This window comes from Aquarana catesbeiana, linkage group LG02, assembly GCF_042186555.1.
Source record: "Aquarana catesbeiana isolate 2022-GZ linkage group LG02, ASM4218655v1, whole genome shotgun sequence".
NCBI lineage: Eukaryota > Metazoa > Chordata > Amphibia > Anura > Ranidae > Aquarana > Aquarana catesbeiana.
Window position 1 is genome coordinate 764,842,197 of NC_133325.1, and position 18,685 is coordinate 764,860,881.

At 40.7% G+C, this 18,685-nt stretch overlaps 1 protein-coding gene across 1 annotated transcript in view; it reads left to right on the top strand.

Moving 5' to 3' along the window:
- Positions 1-18,685, top strand: part of LOC141129299 (bromodomain and WD repeat-containing protein 1-like) — a 189,139-nt gene that overhangs the window by 38,080 nt on the left and 132,374 nt on the right. Inside the window, exons 2-4 of the mRNA XM_073617246.1 lie at positions 995-1,053; positions 14,277-14,306; positions 15,690-15,749. Coding sequence (XP_073473347.1) covers positions 995-1,053; positions 14,277-14,306; positions 15,690-15,749 — 149 coding nt within the window. The remainder of the gene's footprint in view (positions 1-994; positions 1,054-14,276; positions 14,307-15,689; positions 15,750-18,685) is intronic.

Sequence of the window (18,685 nt, forward strand, 5' to 3'; positions counted from 1 at the left end):
TCGAGTATAAGTCGAGGGGGGCACTTTCAGCACAAAAAAATGTGCTGAAAAACTCCGACTTATACTCGAGTATATACGGTAAGCTTTATTCACATCAATGATTTTATTGTAACTTTCTGTAAAAAAGAAAACTACTTTCTGTGAAAAGCTCATGTATAGGACATTATTGGAAATAATCTTGATAAATATGTCCCCATGCTTCTAACGGCCATATAGATGTTGGAAAATGTTGAGGAACCAGAGGTTGTGTGTAGCCACTTGTACCCCCAGGCATGTGAAAGATGTCAGTACAGACACTGGCACATAACTTAAGTCATCCAGTATTTTACATAGAACAATCTACTCACTAGGCTGAGAAAATCTGAGACAATGTTTTAATAGGTAACATCTGGAGATCTGTGAAGAAAAGTGTTTGTACCTTTTTAAAGTGTTACTAAACCCATAACAGTAAAATCAGCCTGTATAAGCAGTAAAGCATGCTTGTTATACTTATTGTGGAACCTAAGGGGCTAATCCTCCGCATTGTGTAAAAAAGCTGTTTGCTCCTGTCTTCTCTGATCCTCCCACCATTCTTCCTCTGTCCCTCAAGTCATTTCCTGATAAGAAAGAGCCTTTGGAGTCACTCTGCACATGCTCAGTTTGGTGTGTATTTCTAGAGTTTTTTTCTTTTTCTTGGGAGGGTGTATGTGTTTAGCACAGGGCCAATCAGCACTGTCTAGACAGAAGGTCAGGGCTACTGCAGCCTCATAGGACAGTCAGAGGAGAATGTATACTCCTACAAGGTTTAACCAGACACTGATAGAAGTCACATGACTGCCGATGAGAAAAGGTATTTAGCAGTTTATATTTACTAAAATTGCATTTCCATGTTCTGTGTAGTGGAAGACCAGATATAGTGAATGTAGGCTCCTGGGTTAGGTAACATCTCAAGTATAAACCGTGTGGACACTTTCCTTGTTTTGCATAACTTTTTTTTTTTTTTTTCCTCCCCTAGAGCTGTACTTCTTGATAGCGCGATTCCTTTCAAATGGACCCTGTATTAAGTCTGCAGAGGTAAGTTAGATTTTTATTTGCTAGTGATATCTACAGCAGCAGGTGCCTTTTTTCTGTTGGCAATGTAAGTAGGTTTTCCTGGCTACTTCAAATGCCAGATGGCTTCTTGACTGGACTCGGTGGCTCCAGAATTCAACATTATTTCCACTCCAAACTGAACTCCAGGCAGTCATTGAATTACACCAAGATTACACATATGGAGCTCTTTTACTCACAAAATGTTTTATATTTCCATCAATCCAGTTTTCAGACCTTTGACAGACGGGGCCAGGTTGGTGAGCTCTCTTCTTTTCTGCTGTTACAGTGCAGTTATCTCTACCTCCCAGTATATTGCTGGACAGCAAAAGAGCAGCAGCATGGTGAGCTCATCCCTCTTCTTCTGTCAACAAACACTATTTTACCAAAAGTACTGGGACACCTGCGTTTATACGCACATTAACTTTATTGGCATTTCAGTCTTAGTCCGTTGGGTCCACCCTTTGCAGCTAGAACAGCTTCATCTCTTCTGGGAAGGCTGTCCACAAGGTTTAGGAGTGTGTCTATGGGAATGTTTGATCATTCTTCCAGAAGCTCATTTGTGAGGTCAGGCACTGATATTGGATGAGAAGACCTGGCTCGCAGTCTCCTCTCTAATCCCAAAGACGTTCTATTGGGTTGAGGTCAGGACTCAAGCAAAGTCCAACAAGACGTGGATGAGCAAGTTTGGGATGGGTGAACTTGACTTGCCTGCACAGAGTCCTGACCTCAACCCGATAGAAGACCTTTGGGATGAATTAGAGCTGAGACTGGGAGCTAGGCCGCCTTGTCCACATCAGTGCCTGACCTCACAAATGCACTTATGGAAGAATGATCAAACATTCCCATAGACACACTCCTAAACCTTGTGGACAGCCTTTCCCAGAAGAGTTGAAGCTGTTATAGCTGCAAAGGGTGGGCCAACTCCATATTGAACAATGTGGGATGCCTTTAAAGTTTTTGTGTGTAAAGGCAGGCATCACAATACTTTTGGTAATATAGTGTATGTGCATGCTGCTGGAGTCCAAATAGATAAAAACATTCATTAATGCAGTTATGTATTTACTTAAAAAAAAAAACTATTTGAAGTTTAAGATAGACCGCACCAATAGGGTTGCGTTTCAAAAATCTATGCTTGCAACCTGGTGAGTTCTAAACAAACCACCAGAGATAATCCATAGATGGGGTTACAGCACCAAGAGCCTAATTGCTCATGGAAAAGATAACTGTTACAGTCAACTTGATGACATTTTTCTGTATGCTAATTAACAATGCACTTGTAAGACTGTAAATTACATTAAAACCCGTTCCTGTCCGGGTCACGCAGATATTCTGCGGCACAATGGCTTTCCTGGGTTAAATTCTGTATGGGTACGTCCTTCCCCTTAGTGGCCGCCAGAGGGTGCACGGCGGGGGAACCGATGTGCGTGGCCAGCGGGCACAATCGCCGCCGGCCCCATGCGATCGCATGCACGAGCGCCAGCACGGGGGTTTGTGTGTAAACACACAAATCCCTGTGCTGCCAGGGCAGAGGAGACATGTCGTTTGTTCCTACTAAATAGGAACTGCGAAATGTCTCCACCTAGTAAGTCACATCCCCATACATTTAAAGCACACTGAGGGAACACACATTCAACCCCTTGATCGCCCCCTAGCCCTTCTCTGCCTGTGACATTTACACAGTAATCAGTGCATTTTTTATGCCAATGGTCCCAGAAATGTGTCAAGTGTCCGATCTGTCTGTCGCAATACCGCTAAAAATCTCAGATCACCGCCATTACTAGTGAAAAAAAATTAATGCAATAAGTCTTTCCCATAGTTTGCAGACACTTTAACTTTTGTGCAAACCAATCAATGTACGCTTATTGCGATATATTTTTTTTTCTTTTTTTTATTTGGGGATATTTATTATAGCAAAAAGTAAAAAATAACGTTGTGTTTTTTTTTTTCCAAAATTGTTGCTCCTTTTTTTTAGTTTTATAGCCGCAGAGGTGATCAAATACTACCAAAAGAAAGCTCTATTTGTGGGGAAAAAAGGACAGAAATAGTTTGGGTACAGCGTCGTACGACTGCACAATTGTCAGTTAAAGTGACGCAAAAAAGAATTGTAAAAAGTGCCCTGGTCAAGAAGGGGGTAAAATCTTCAGAGGCTGAAGAGGTTAAAGTAGAACTATAGGCAATTTTATTTATTTATTTTTTTGGATAGAGTAAGTGAGGGCTATAACCCCATTGCTTAGATTTCCCTTAATTTCCTGTCCCATAGCCAAACAGGAAGTGAGAGGAAGTCCCTGCAAATGAAGGTAATCCCTTGGGGACCCCCCAGATCACTCAAACTAGTGTCCCCATTGCAAGATTTCCCCACTATTGCATCTCTGGGGACAACCCAAATTTGGGATTTTCTTTTCACTCCGGGGGCGCGTAGCGCGGCAATCGCGACCCTGATCTCTTTAACCATGTGATCGGCTGTTTCCAATCACAGCCGATCACGTGTAAACACGGAGGTTCCGGTAATCGGCGCGCCTCGTCTCACACTGACAGAGTGTGAGGAGAGGAGAGCCGATCAGCGACATCTCCTCACAGGGGACAGCTAGGGATGTAATCAGGGCACTGATAATCAGTGCCCTGATTACAATTAAGTGCTCACATATCAGTGCACACAAGTGCCACCTATCAGTGCACACAAGTGCCAGCCATCAGTGCCCATCAGTGAAGGAGAAAAATGACTTCTTTACAAAATTTACTGACAAACTAAGAAACTTTGGTGTTTTTTTTTGTTTTTTCAAACTTTATTTTTATTTATTTTTTTAGGAAAGAATAAAAAACCAAGGAGTGATTAAATGCCACCAACAGAAAGCTCTATTTGTGTGAAGAAAATTTTAAAAATTTCACATGGTTACAGTGTAGCATGACCGCGCAATTGTCATTCAAAGTGTGACAGCTCTGAAAGCTGAAAATTGGTCTGGGCAGGAAGGGGGTGTAAGTGCCCTGTATTGAGGTGGTTAATAAGTTACAAAGTAATCACTGGTTATAGAGTCCTACAACTAAAGTCAAAAGCAGAGAGGTGTATGCAGGGATCCCTAATCAGAATACAGCCAAATGATTCCTGCTCCAAGGGGAGTCTGAAATATGATACATATACACATTTGAGATGCCTAATGTATATACATGTGTATTAAAATATTACTAAAGGAACAAGTGGGGTTTAAAGTCATGACTTAACCCCTTCAATGACAAGGTATTCAACCATCCAGTGAACCTCCCTATGTTCTAGAGTGCTCATGCTACCACTGCCCCTCCTAGACTTGGTGACCTGCTCAAGTGTAAGTTTCAGATCCATGTGTGACCTTCTAAATACAATGTTTGAGAACAGGAAGCCCGGTCTGTTTGGACCTGATGGGGGTACCTGTGCTTTCAAACTCTGTCCCTAATTTTTTGAGTAGTTTAACCAATGTAAGAAAGGTTGCAGGGATACTTCACTTAATTGTATGTTATCTGACACAGCAGTTTAATGGTATATCTCTTCTAACCCATCCAAATGGATAATGATTTTTTTATTTATATTTTGGCTGAGAAACCAAATTGGTAAAAATATTGCCTTTTAATAATGTTGGTACATTCAGAGAATGTTAACAATGTTGTACGGGTTTTCGCAGCCCTAAGAAAAGTGTGGGGTATTTTACATAGAAGTTGATCAGCTCTTATGATTCTATCTATAACTGTGGGATTACATGTTAGGATATGCCATATGAAGAATATGTAAAGGCATTTGATACTAGCAAATACGTGTACTTTCCTTTGCAATTTTGCATGTATTATTTAGAGTTTGGTTCATTGTTTTTATTTTCAAGAAGGATAGAAAAATAACAATACAGATATTTGAGTATTGTATAATTTTCACAATCCGAAGTGCTCATATACTGAGAAGAGGAAAAAGTTGACTTTATGCAATGAAAGTGAGGCGAAGGGCATATAGCCCTGATCCCCACATTAGCAAGTTTCCCCCACAATCGTCACTCCCAGGTTTATCTAAGGGTCCTTTCACACTGGGGCGGTTTGCAGGCACTATTGCGCTAATAATAGCGCCTGCAAACCGACCCGAAAGTACCGCTGCTTTAATTCCAGTGTGAAAGCCCCGAGGGCTTTCACACTGGAGCGATGCGCTGGCAGGACGGGAAAAAAAGTCCTGCCAGCAGCATCTTCGGAGCGGTGAAGGAGCGGAGTGTATAACCGCTCCTTCACCGCTCCTGCCCATTGAAATCAATGGGACGGCGCGGCTATACCGCCGGCAAAGCGCCTCTGCAGCTTTGCGGTGGTTTTAACCCTTTCTCGGCTGCTAGCAGGGGGGTAAGACCACCCCCGCTAGCGGCCGCATACCGACGGTAAAGCGCCGCTTACAATAGCGGCGCTTTACTGCCAACGCCCCCACCCCAGTGTGAAAGGACCCTTAGGCACTTAGTCATGAACATATAAGGCTGTGCACAAACATTATTGGTACTGTAACAATGTTTAACAATTATTTACTGTTTCAAGTTTAAACTGAACTTCCGTCAAAAGATCTAGTTAAACATTTATTTTCCACATCTTTTCTTCTCACATTAAGGCCAGCTATACAATATTCGAAGCTCGGCTGGTTCAGCAGGAACTGGACGAGATTTTAACAGTTAATGGGCAGGCTGAATGTACCAAGTTGATCGATCAACTTTGGTAAACCAGCCTGCCGCATTCACTACTATATCCGCTAGAGGTAATCACTGTCTTCTCCCGGTGGGGGCAGATTCCCCCACCCCTCCCCCTGTTGAGAGAAGACAATGGCTGATTCCCCTTTCAGCACTCCCTGTGTTGATGGGGAAATCCTTGTAAATTTCTTTCCTGCAACCCGTGGTTGCAGGAAAGAAATTCGTACCATGTATGGCCAGCCTCAGACTATGGCGCCTTTCACGCTGGTGCGCCTTTGCTTTGCCTTTTCAGGACAATAAAAAAAGCATGAAAACTATTCCCCATTAAATCCTATGTAAACACTGCGGTTTGAAAAGTCCTGCAGCATCTTTGGTGCAATTTTTCAAAAGCGCACAAAAAAAAGGTACCCTCCAGTAAGTCCATAGGAACGCATCAAAATTTCAAAAGTTTTATAAGAAAATCTATTTCTGGTTTTAGTATAAATGCCACAACCTTGTAATAGTAATTTTACATGCAAGTAGTCCATCTGCATGGGTAATAGATGTATTCAAACGTGCTAAATCTCTGAATGAAGAGAGCCATTGGTCTAATTTTGGAAAGAAAATCTGCTGTATGTCTGATGTACGTTTTTAGTTTTTGTACCAGGGAGAGACAACTCTACCAAGAAATGTAGCCGCTGGACCAAACGGTGATCTAACATTGTCACTATTGGCCTGTCTGATGGATGGGTTGGATGCTTGTGCACTTTAGGCACTTTGTAGAATACTGGGGTAATAGGATATTTCACCCATAGATTTTTCAAAATTTCCTTAGAAACCATATCCAAAATTTAACTCCTGCCTTTTCTTAACGTGATATATATATATTTTTTTTTTTGCTAAATGTACTGCTAAAATAGATTGTGCATGCTCTTGCAGTTTTTTTTAGATTTTTTTTTTTTATTCTCCGAGCTTCCTTCTTTAAAAAACATCAATTTCTGTTTTCGGCCAAGTGCATCCAGAATTTTATTTTGGTGCGCCTCTATCCAAAAGCCTCTTCTCTGTGGTCCTCTGGCTGTCAGACAAACTCTAAAGTCATCATGTTCAATGCAGGAAGGTGAGGGCCTGCAGCCCAGAGCGCCGGAGAGAAGAACGTCAGTGGCTTAAGGAGTGAGGAATAAAGTAAGTCGGCTTGCTCCTCTCCTCACCAGATTTAACAGGGTTTTAAAGTCAGAAGGTTTTTTATCCTAATGCATTCTATGCATTAAAGTGGATGTAAACTCAATGTCATCCTTTCTAAACTCCTGCCATAGGGGTTATCTATAAGGATATACATGCCTCCTGCATGTATCTTTACCTGTCAAATGTCTCCCCTCTGTCTGTTATGAGACCCGAAAAACGGCATATTCTGTGGGTGGGTCTGTTGTCTGGAGCTCGGTGGGTGGAGTCGTGATGTCAGACTCCCCGCCCACCTCTACACTCCCCTTGTCAATATGCATGTTCTCCTGTTTATTTCTTACACTGAACTTCTGCTATGATCTCTAACATCCAGTGAAAAGACAGGAAAGTAACCACATGACTTCAGCATGCCAAATCATGCTGAGGTGTGGAACAGCCAATCCTTGCAGAGCTGCTGGGGGTGGGAATTAAAAAATAATGCATGTCTTAGGCTAGTGCACGAGATATGTAAATCACCAGTCACTCACAGCAAGGGGGAGGATTTGACAAAGTTTTTCTCTGTTTGTCAAGATTTATCTCATTGAACAATAAAAGAGGATTGCTCAGAGCTGGATTAACTCTTTGTGGCAAGACTGGGCTCAAATGATGGGAAATCTTATACTCTACATTATGACATAAAAAAAAAAAAAAAATGTTTGGGTTTACATCCACTTTAAGATAAAAAGCCTTCTGTGTGTAGCAGCTTCCCCAGCACCCCCCTAATACTTACCGGGGCCCCATCTCTGGCAAGCGATGTCCACGAGTCCCTTAGCCATCCCGGACTCTCCCTCCTGATTGGCTGAGACACAGCAGCAGGACTATTGGCTCCTGCAGCTGTCAATCAAAGTCAGTTAGCCAATCACAGAGGGGACCATGCCCTAACGGCAGCTCTGTGTCTGATTGGACACATGGAGCTGCAGCTCGGCTTGGGTGCCCCCCATACCAAGCTGCTTGCTGTGGGGGTACTTGACAGGAGGGAGGGGCCAGGTGCAGCGAAGTTTTATTTATTTTTTTAAACAAGACTTTACAATCACTTTAACAAGCAAAAAACCCTGAAGTGCAGGTGCACATCCACCCGTCCCAAACCCCCAGTTTTTTTTTTATTCATATCGAGAGATATATATATATAGATATATATAGATATATCTATATATATCTATATATATATATATATATATAGATATATATATATATATCTATATATATATATCTATATATATATATAGATATATATATCTATATATATATATATCTATAGAGATAGATAGAGATATATATATATATTGCATTTAGGTGCCCTTTTGATCCTGTACTACTTGTGATGACAGTAGAGTTTTTCCTTCCCCCTTTTGGTGAGATGGATGGTGGAGGTGCAACTGCTAACCTTTTAGGTAAGGTTTTATATGGATGCCTTGTCTTGATCTGACACTGGTAGGTGTTTGTGCACCAATGATTAATTGCTGCTCCTTGGACTATTATGTAATTTTTGTTTCAGTTCCTGCTAGTGGATTGCAGATTTGCTTGAGAAACAGTCAGGATAGCCTGAATCGACCATAAAGCGATATTTACTGTCCTTTGTTTATCTATTTCCATTGTTTCAACTGAATGTTAAAGCTAACTTTTTTTGTCTTTTAAATAAAAGATGTACCTATCTGCTCTCTGCAACAATATTGCACAGAGTGGTCCCTTGCTCCAAGATGTCCCTAATATATTTATTCTTAATCTTCTACCTAAAATTTGAGAAATAAAATTGCACATTCTTTTTGGGTTCTGCATTTGCTGAATGCATAATTCGTTCTATCATGCTTGCTGCACATAAAAACAGTTTAGTGGCAAGATAGTATGTGCAGCCCCTCCCCCCTTGTGTGTTTAAAAATACAGAGTAAGCAAGTTGTCATTTTAGCAAAAGCATGTTATTGCTCCAGTGTGCCACATGTAATTATACTCACAAGTGCATTCCAAGCCTCTGGGGGGGGGGGGGGGGGCAGCTGTGCCATTTAAAGCCACTTCCAAACTTTTAAGTTTGGAAGTGCACCGGTCATTTGTGTTTATATATGAAACTAGTTTATAGTAAAGTGCTTGGCCGTGAATGGATCTTTACCCAGGTCGGAATTTGTATAAGATGAAATCTGACTGCGCATATGCTGCAGGACCATGACTGAAAAACAATGCTACATTAGCACAGACCCCTGTCTCATAGGGGTGTCCTTTGTCACCCCTCCTATTTTACATGGCCATAGAAATGTTGGCTATATCCAATCTTATGAGCCCAAATCTTCAGTGCATTTTTGAGATGTGTACCATAAAATGCCTTCTCTTTGGATACAAATTGTATTGTTCATCACTTATTCAACTACTAAATGTTTCCAAAATCCTTCAGGATCTTAAAGGGGTTGTAAAGGTAGAAGGTTTTTGATCTTCATGCATTCATCAAAAAAATTCACTGGGGGTAAGATGCTTTTACCCCACAAGAAGTCGTCTAAGTCTCCCATTTACTGTTTACATATACTATTTCTCAGCGAAAGAGTTCCTATCGCTACTACCATATCTACTTCCTAACCATGGATTAGCACCTCCCTTTTGTCGCTGGCACTGAACCCAATTCCACCAATTATGCCCAAAAGCCCCCTTACGAATGAAAAGGTGCCCTCACTTTTAAGAATGGGGACACATTTGTTGGCGTTTGCCAAGTCTGGATCCGAGACATCCTGGACCTCTGGGTTAAATCTTCCATTTCAAGGAGGTGCAAAATAGTGTGCCGATCTCGGCCGCTTCCTAGCTTTTTGCCATCCAATCTGCCAGCTTCATACCAAAAGAAGTCAGATTTAATGACTCCAGGCACAAGAAGTGGTTGTATCTGTTTCTTTCAAAGAACGATTTCAAGGTTTCTATTCAAATCTGTTCGGTCAAAAAACCAAATGGGGCAGCTGGCCAATACTGGCCATAAAATCTTTAAACCGATTTCTGTGTGTGCCGAAATTCTGGTTGGAATTAACGAGAACTGTCATTGCTTCTCTAAGACCCGAGGAATTTCTGACATCAGCAGAGACAAGATGCCTATATACACATCCTATATGATCTCGCATCAATGTCTTCTGCATTTTGCTGTGGGGGACTAACCAATTTGTGGCACTACTATTCATGTTCACAAAAGTGCTTGCCTCACTTCTGGCTCTTTTATGACCCCAGGGCATACATGGCATAGATTACCTTGACAACAACCTTCTTCAGCCACAACCTTCTTAGATCTTTGGCTTGATAATCATCTTAAGTCTTTTCTCCAGCCCTCACACTGTCTGGAGTACTTGGATCTAATCTTGGACACGCCAGCATTTTCTTTTCCCCAAGAGAAGATTGCTTGTCTAAGATCCCACATAAAGACCCTCAGGTCAAAATGACACTCCTCAGTTTGCTTCGGCATAAGGGTTTTTGACTTCCCTTTTTCATGTTTCACTGCAGACCTCTTGAATACAACATATTCACGATGTGGAAGCACGAAGCAAACACCAGTCTTTGAATTGCCCAATGTTTCGGTCCAGCCAGGCATAGAAGCTCCCCCTGACTTGGTCACTCTCTAATCCTGGAATTTGCAAAGTATTTCCTTCACATGCTCTGGAAGATGGTGACAACAAATGGCAGTCTTAGAGGCAGGGGTGCAGTTTACAATTCAAAATTGTCTAGGAGCCTGGTCCCTACAAGATTTGAAAATGCCCATTAGCATGCTGGAACTGAGAGTCCTCATATTGTTTCTACAACACCGGACCTTTCTTCTGCAAGGGCACCCAGTCAGGGTGCAGTCAGATAGTGTCACAGCAGTGACATACATAAACCATCAGGAGGACACCAAAAGTCTGGATGCTCTAAAACAGGGATATGCAATTAGCGGACCTCCAGCTGTTGCAAAACCCCAAGTCCCATCATGCCTCTGGGTGTCATGCTTGTGGCTGTCAGTGTGTTGCTATGCCTCTTGGGACTTGTAGTTCTGCAACAGCTGGAGGTCCGCTAATTGCATATCCCTGCTCTAAAAGAAACAAGTCTGATACTCTTCTAGGCAGTGACTCACATTCCAGATCTTTCAGCCATCCACATCCCTGGAGTAGACAATTGTCAGGTAGCCTTCCTAAGCCACCAAAGCACAGACCAAGGGGAATGATCTCTGCACCCAGAGATCTTTCTAAATCAAATTCATTGCACAGATCAGCCCCGATCCTCTTCTGGGGTCCCTCTCAGGCGCTCCAGGCTCCTCCCCTTCATTGGGTGCCCCCACAGAAAGCCACTTTCCATGGGAGCACCCATGCAGGCTAGCTCTCGAGTTCCACTGCTGTCTATGGACACAGACAGCGAGAATCAGACCTGATCCAGTGACACAGGGTTTGATTGACAGCAGTAGGAGCCAATGGCTCCTGTTAATCTGTCTAATGAGGAGAGAGACAGAGTGGCTGGAGGGGGTGCTGGGTAGGCTGCTGCACACAAGGCTTTTTATCTTAATGCATAGAATACATTAAGATAAAAAAACCTTCTGACTTTACAACCCCTTTAAGGTGAAAACCCTTAAAGCTTTACAACCACTTTAATGTTGTGAGTGCTATGTGTCTGCAGGTTATCCTTTTCTGCAACTTCCTGGATTCCCTGCATACTTTGCAACTTCTCCTCTGCTGTTTGCTTTTAATTTCTAAGGCCTACATATCCCATGGTACCTTGCTGTCTGCAAACAGTGATTTCTATACTGACTCCGCCTCCTGAAACTCTTCTTCTCAGTACCTCTGTAGTTCAGAAGGCAGGCTCTGTGAATTCAGTGACACAGCAGTGCCTACTTGCAGGGCATAGTGAATGTGTCACAGAAAACAAGGAAGTAAATATGCAGAGAATTTCACAAAGTAAATTTGGATTAATAGGAGTAGGTTAGAAATTAACTAAATACAATAGGTAAATGAATGATTTTACATTTTGACCATGGTTCTGCTATTATTGTCATTTTAGTTCAGTTTGTTACCCAAAATTTGGGATATCTACCATTGGAAAGACCCGTCCTTTCTGTTGACAGGACGTTTCATGACACAGGAGGTTCCCTTTTTAAGTGCACGTTTTAAAAGGATAACTACACCTTCAAACAAATATTCAGGCAAAACGCTGGCTTGTGTATCTATTAGAGGTTTTTGATTTTATACCTGAGATCACACAAAAATATTCTTGCAGCGCCAGTCGGGGATAATGGCATTCCCTGTGTTGAGCTGGGTGCACAAGCTTGAGAGGCGGCTGCTGTTCTATGCTTGCTGTATATAGGAAAAGTATTACTGGTGGCACAGAGGTTGTGCTGCTACTTGGCAAGCCACACAGTAAAATTAAAATTTTTAGCATGATTTCAGGTGTATGATTATATACTTTTTATTAATATAGCAGCCATTGCAACAATGGAAAGTTTGGCTGTTTGATATACAGTAAAACCTTGGTTTAAGAGTAACTTGACTTGAGAGCGTTTTGCAAGACCAGCAACATTTTTAAATACACTTTGACTTGATATACAAGTAGTGTCATGTGACAACTGAGTATACAAGAGAAGAGAGGCGCCTCCTAAGTGTAGCAATATGGTTACATTTAAGGAAGGTACAACATTTAGCAACATATTGCTACACTTGGAGGCGCCTCTCTTCTCTTTTAAATGCTAGAGCTTCTGCTGGATTTTGCTTCTAATGCCCTTGTGAAGGCTTCCATTTGTGGATGGACATTTTATGGTTACACAACCTGGTCACATTCCTATATTTTTTTTATATGGACTATAAACTGAAGGACCTATGAATAAATGGCTGTGGAACTAATCGTTTGAGTTTACATTATTTCTTATAGGGAATTTGCTTTGATATACAAGTGCTCTGGATTACAAGCATGTTTCTGGAACGAATAATGCTCGCAATCCAAGGTTTTACTGTATTCTTAAAGCAACACCTATCCTGAAAGAGAACCTGTACTTTTCCAGTAAATATAAGACTAAAGCTGGCATTCCACTGGTAACAAATTTTTGTTGTATATTTGGCGAATGCTAAATTTTGAAAGACAGACCTCTTCGTTCAGTGCAGTGAAGCTACACATAAAAACAATTTAATGGAACTGGAGATATAGGTAGCTGAAGCTATATGCAGATCTCAACCTTTCCTGTAATGGTCACACTTGTCCAACACCCCTTCTCAGAATCTCCCTATTGATTTACAAGATCCGTCATAATAAAATTTTAAGGTGAACCTGAACTCAAGAAGTGAAACTTTCTATTTGATAGAACATCCAGAAACGTTAATTGTGTTTGAGCGATGCCTTGATAGATCTATCTTCTAGTCTTGAATTCCTCCTGAAAAATAGCAATGCACTTACTGTGCATAGACACTATTGTGTCTTGCACATCATAGCTGTTGATCTGCATTGTGAGGGCCATACTTTGTTAGATTTTTTTTTTTTATTTAACCTACAGGCTGAATATATATATATATATATATATATATATATATATATATATATATATATATATATATATATATATATATATATATATATATATATATAGTTAAAAAAAAATAAAAATGTCCGATTCCTCAATCCATGCTATCAGCACAGATAGATGACCCCTGTTGGGCTATTGCTGAAAATTCTCTGCCTGACTGCTTCCATTTTTCAATAAAAGGATATTGAGCAGGGAGGGGCCAACAGGGCCACCCACTAAGTGAATTTCAGGAATCGGTTGAAATTTAGTGTGTATGGCCTGCATTAGACACTGCTGCCTTTAACTGCTAGTCTAACAAGATTTGGGATAAGATTTGATACTACTGTGCTACTGTACTGTTTTCCTAGCTGGAGGGAAAACCATACCTGGGGACCTGCAGTGCAAGGATTCCCCGCTTCTGCTTCATTCTATGAATATAGCTTTTCGGTGCCTCTTGTTACTTGAATATTACCCCACTAATTATCAGATCACTTGTTATCCAGGACAAGCCCCTACACGAGAAAGCAAATCCCTTCCTCTACCAATATGGTTGACTCCACAGACACTCAATTTTCTTAAAAATTCAGCTGCTTGTGTCTCTAATTTTCTGATCTTTTTGACGTATGCGGTTAAAGTAACCTCCTTGCAATTTCATCATATGTTCAGGTTTGTGACAAGTTTACTATCGTCTTTCAACTGAAAAAATAAAAGGCAGTGCCTTCCTCCTTGCCCCATTTTCTGAAGTAAATTATATTCTCGGGTACCAAAGGTGCACTTTTGACGGTTTTAAATTGCTTATGTACCATTTGAAATAGACTTTACAAGTCAACTAAATTAAGTTCTATCTTCGCTTTCTTTGTTTGCAGATGCTGAGACAGGAGCTCAACGAATATAAGGTAAGCACTAATCTAATTTTATTCAGGATGTATGGGTTATGTCACTGATCATTTCTCTTTTTAACTCTTTTTAACTGAAATAGCCCCTTTTATTTGATTGCTCATTCACATATTCTGGGGCAGCAAGTAAAATCTAGGTGCAGCTGCACAAAAAAAAAAAAAAAACAGCCTGCATTTTCTCCTCTTTTGGCCACTTCAACACTTTGCTGTTTAGGCTGTGTGTTCTCTTCCCCTTCAGATTTCTGCCAGTGCAGCTCCTGTATACACAGCTGACAGTGACCGGCTTGTTAATACTGTAGTGCTGCTTTGGCAAGAGGGCGGAGCTGGAGAGCGAGAGAGAGCCAGCACATCCTTCCTGCTAGATGACACAATGATCATGTGGGGCAGCAGGGGTTAGAACATGCCAATCTTAAGTGCTCTAGTTTGTAATTTTGTCCAGGACTTACTGTCCAAGCAAGCTCAGTGGAAGAGCTGATGCTAAAAGAATTCTCCAAGAACCCCAATATTTTGTTGTGGGATCTGCTGGTAATTCTTACAACAGTTGGTGTCAGAGTACATGCATCTACATTTAAAAACTACAGTAATTTAATCTTAGTACAGTAGATGTGACAGGGAAAAGCCTTTGGTGTCTAAAAAAAACATTAGAGCAAGCCCTTCATTTTCAATTGAATATGTATGCTTTCTGTAACAGTAAGCTGTGGATTGATGAATTTAAAGCAAAGTTGTTTGGCCATAGTTACTGTAGACTTGTTTGGAGCAAGCCAAAGACAGAATTTCAGGAGAACTTTATACCAACTGTGAAGCAAGGTGATGAAATAATGGTTTGGGGTTGCTTGGTTGCTCCAGGGCCTGGACACCTTGCGGTCGTCCGGTCAACTATGAATTCTGCATAGATCACTCGGTTCTCAATGTTAGAGGCGACGGGGGTACGATGCTGTATCCACCTAGGTAAGTATGTTTCGAAAAAATTAACCCATACTTCTCTTTTAAAGAATATGCAATACTAGCATCTGAGGCCAAGATGTGCTTAATTTTTCAACAGTACAGCATTACATCTGTTGACATTTTTGCTAAATGACTATTTAATTTTTCCTTGTGCTTTTATTCAAGTACATCACCTTTATCTGTAGGCACTGTTAGAAGATCTAATGTTTGCATGTTCAAATATATTGGAAAAAGAAAATATTTCCATGACCTTGTGTAAATTCTGTCACTAAGTTCTCATGTGTTATGGTTAATTACATTTTTAATATTTTAACTGCATTTTTTAAAAAAGCTATCGTAGCGAAATGGTTCGTATAATAGCTTGATTTTATTTTTTTTAGCCTTGAGTTTTGAAAGGTTTTAGAGTTATAATTTTCTTCATTTTCTTCTCTATCCTAGCTACTTCCAAACAGATTGGATTGGCAGGGCAATGAACACAGTAGAACGTATGAGGAAATGGTAAGCACAATCTCATTTTCTGCTATTGTATGTTATTTTGTGTACTGTTTTTATACAGTGAGGCATACACACTGTAATGAGCCTGAAGTATCCAACCACCTACAGTCCCTTGAAAAAGTATTTATACCCCTTGAAATTTTCCACATTTTGTCATGTTACAACCAAAAACATAAATCAGTTTTATTGGGTTTTTATGTGATAGATCAACACAAAGTGGCACATAATTGTAAAGTGGAAGGAAAATGATAAATGGGTTTTCAACATTTTTTACAAATATATCTAAAATGTGTGGCGTGCGTTTGTTTTTAGCCCCCCTGAGTCAAAAACTTTGTAGAACCACCTTTCACTGCAATTAGAGCTGCAAAGTCTTTTTGGGGATGTCTCTACCAGCTTTGCACATCTAGAGTGAGATTTTTGCCCATTCTTCTTTGTAAAATAGCTCAAGCTCTGTCAGATTGGATGGAGAGCGTCTGAACAGCAATTTTTAAGTCTTGTTACAGATTCTCAATTGGATTTAGGTCTTAAATTTGACTGGGCCATTCTAACATATGAATATGCTTTGATTTAAATAATTTCATTGTAGCTCTGGCTGTATGTTTAGGGTCGTTGTCCTGCTGGAAGGTGAACCTCCGCCCCAGTCTCAAGTCTTTTGCTGACTCTAACAGGTTTTCTTCTAAGATTGCCCTGTATTTGGCTCCATCCATCTTCCCATCAACTCTGACCAGCTTCTCTGTCCCTGCTGAAGAAAAGCATCCCCACAACATGATGCTGCCACCACCATGTTTCACAGTGTGGATGGTGTGTTCAGGATGATGTGCAGTGTTAGTTTTCCGCCACACATAGCGTTTTGCTTTTAGGCTAAAAAACTCAATGTTGGTCTCATCTGACCAGAGCACCTTCTTCCACATGTTTGCTGTGTCCTCCACATGGCTTCTCACAAACTGCAAACGGGATTATTTATGACTTTCTTTCAACAATGTCTTTCTTCTTGCCACTCTTCCATAAAGGCCAGATTTATGGAGAGCACGACTAATAGTTGTCCTGTGGACACAGTGTCCCACCTGAGCTGTGGATCTCTGCAGCTCCTCCAGAGTTACCATGGGCCTATTGGCTGCTTCTCTGATTAATGCTCTCCTTGCCCCGCCAGTCAGTTTAGGTGAACGGCCATGTCTTGGTAGGTTTGCAGTTGTGCCATACTCTTTCCATTTTTGGATGATGGATTTAACAGTGCTCCGTGAGATGTTCAACGGTTGGGATATTTTTCTTATAACGTAACCCTGCTTTAAACTTCTCCACAACTTTATCCCTGACCTGTCTGGTGTGTTCCTTGGCCTTCATGATACTGTTTGTTCACAAAGGTTCTCTAACAAACCTCTGAGGCCTTCACAGAACAGCTGTATTTATACTGCGATTAAATTACACACAGGTGGACGCTATTTACTAATTAGGTGACTTCTGAAGGCAATTGGTTCCACTAGATTTTAGTTAGGGGTATCAGAGTAAAGGGGGCTGAATACAAATGCACGCCACACTTTTCAGATATTTATTTGTAAACAATTTTGAAAACTATTATTTTCCTTCCACTTCACAATTATGTGCCACTTTGGGTTGGTCGATCACATAAATTCCCAATGAAATGCATTTACGTTTTTGGTTGTAACCTGACAAAATGTGAAAAATTACAAGGGGTGTGAATACTTTTTCAAGGCTCTGAAAATGCTGGAAAAACATAATTGGAGAGGAATAAAGATTCTGTCTGCTGGGTGATGCTGACAATTCTTATTTTAATCGGTGGAAACCTTGTTAGCTGCTAAAATTAATAAATGCAATGAAAAATGAATAATAAACTAGCGAAAAATAAAATAGACAGCTGCCAGCACTCCCCACATTTCCCTAAATGTGACAATACAAAATTACATAACAAATGTGTGGCGCTAAGACCAAACTGTGAATAACTAGATGAAATAACTATAAAAAATGTATATATTGCACAAATTTACTAAAAAAAATATTGAATAAATGAATATATTAAATTACTAATAAATATATCCTATAAAACAAATCCAAAAACGCACAAATAACATTCAATTACCGTATTTATCGGCGTATAGAACGCACCCCAATTTAAGAGGGAAGTTTCAGGAAAAAAAAACTTTTTTTTTTTTTTTTTTTTAAATAAACCACTTTGAAGCAAAATAATGGTCAGTGAGAATCAATGCAGCCTGACTAGTGCCCATCTGCAGCTTCAGTGCATCCTGTTCTGTGCCCATCTCCCCCATCAATGCAGCTCACCATCACATATGAAATCACTGATCCGTCATCTGTTTCCTCGGCTCCCAGTTGGCAGTGACGCACACAGTCCCGCCTCCGCCATTGGCATTGGACCAGCTTCTGTGATAGACAGGAGCCGCCGTAAATAGCCGAAGATGAACAGCTGTAGTCTAGTCTGCGACTGTGCACTGTACCAAAGTCCCGCCTCCTTGTCCGTGACGGAACACTGTCTCAGTTTCCCAGCAGGGAGTCAGTGTTAAGCCTATCACGGACAAGGAGGAGGCGGGGCTTTGGTACACTGCATGGCCGCTGACTAGACTACATATCACAGCCCCGGGAGATTGTAGAGAATTAATTCCTTCCTTCCTCCCCCAGACCATTACCCTTCATTACCACACTGCAGACAGAAACCTTGACAGGACAGCCGGGAGATTGTAAGGCTGCAGAGGGACACAGTGAGGAAGGAGACTTTACCATATTTATATATATATTTGCTATTCTAATCATGAGAAGATCCATATAGAACAGAATCAATATATATATTTGTGGTGATTATGTATAGTTAAAATTTACAAATTGATTTATTCAAAATATTTAGAAAATTAAAAATTGGCCAAAAAAACAATTGATCAAATTCCTCATTTAATCCTCTAGGCGCTAATAAG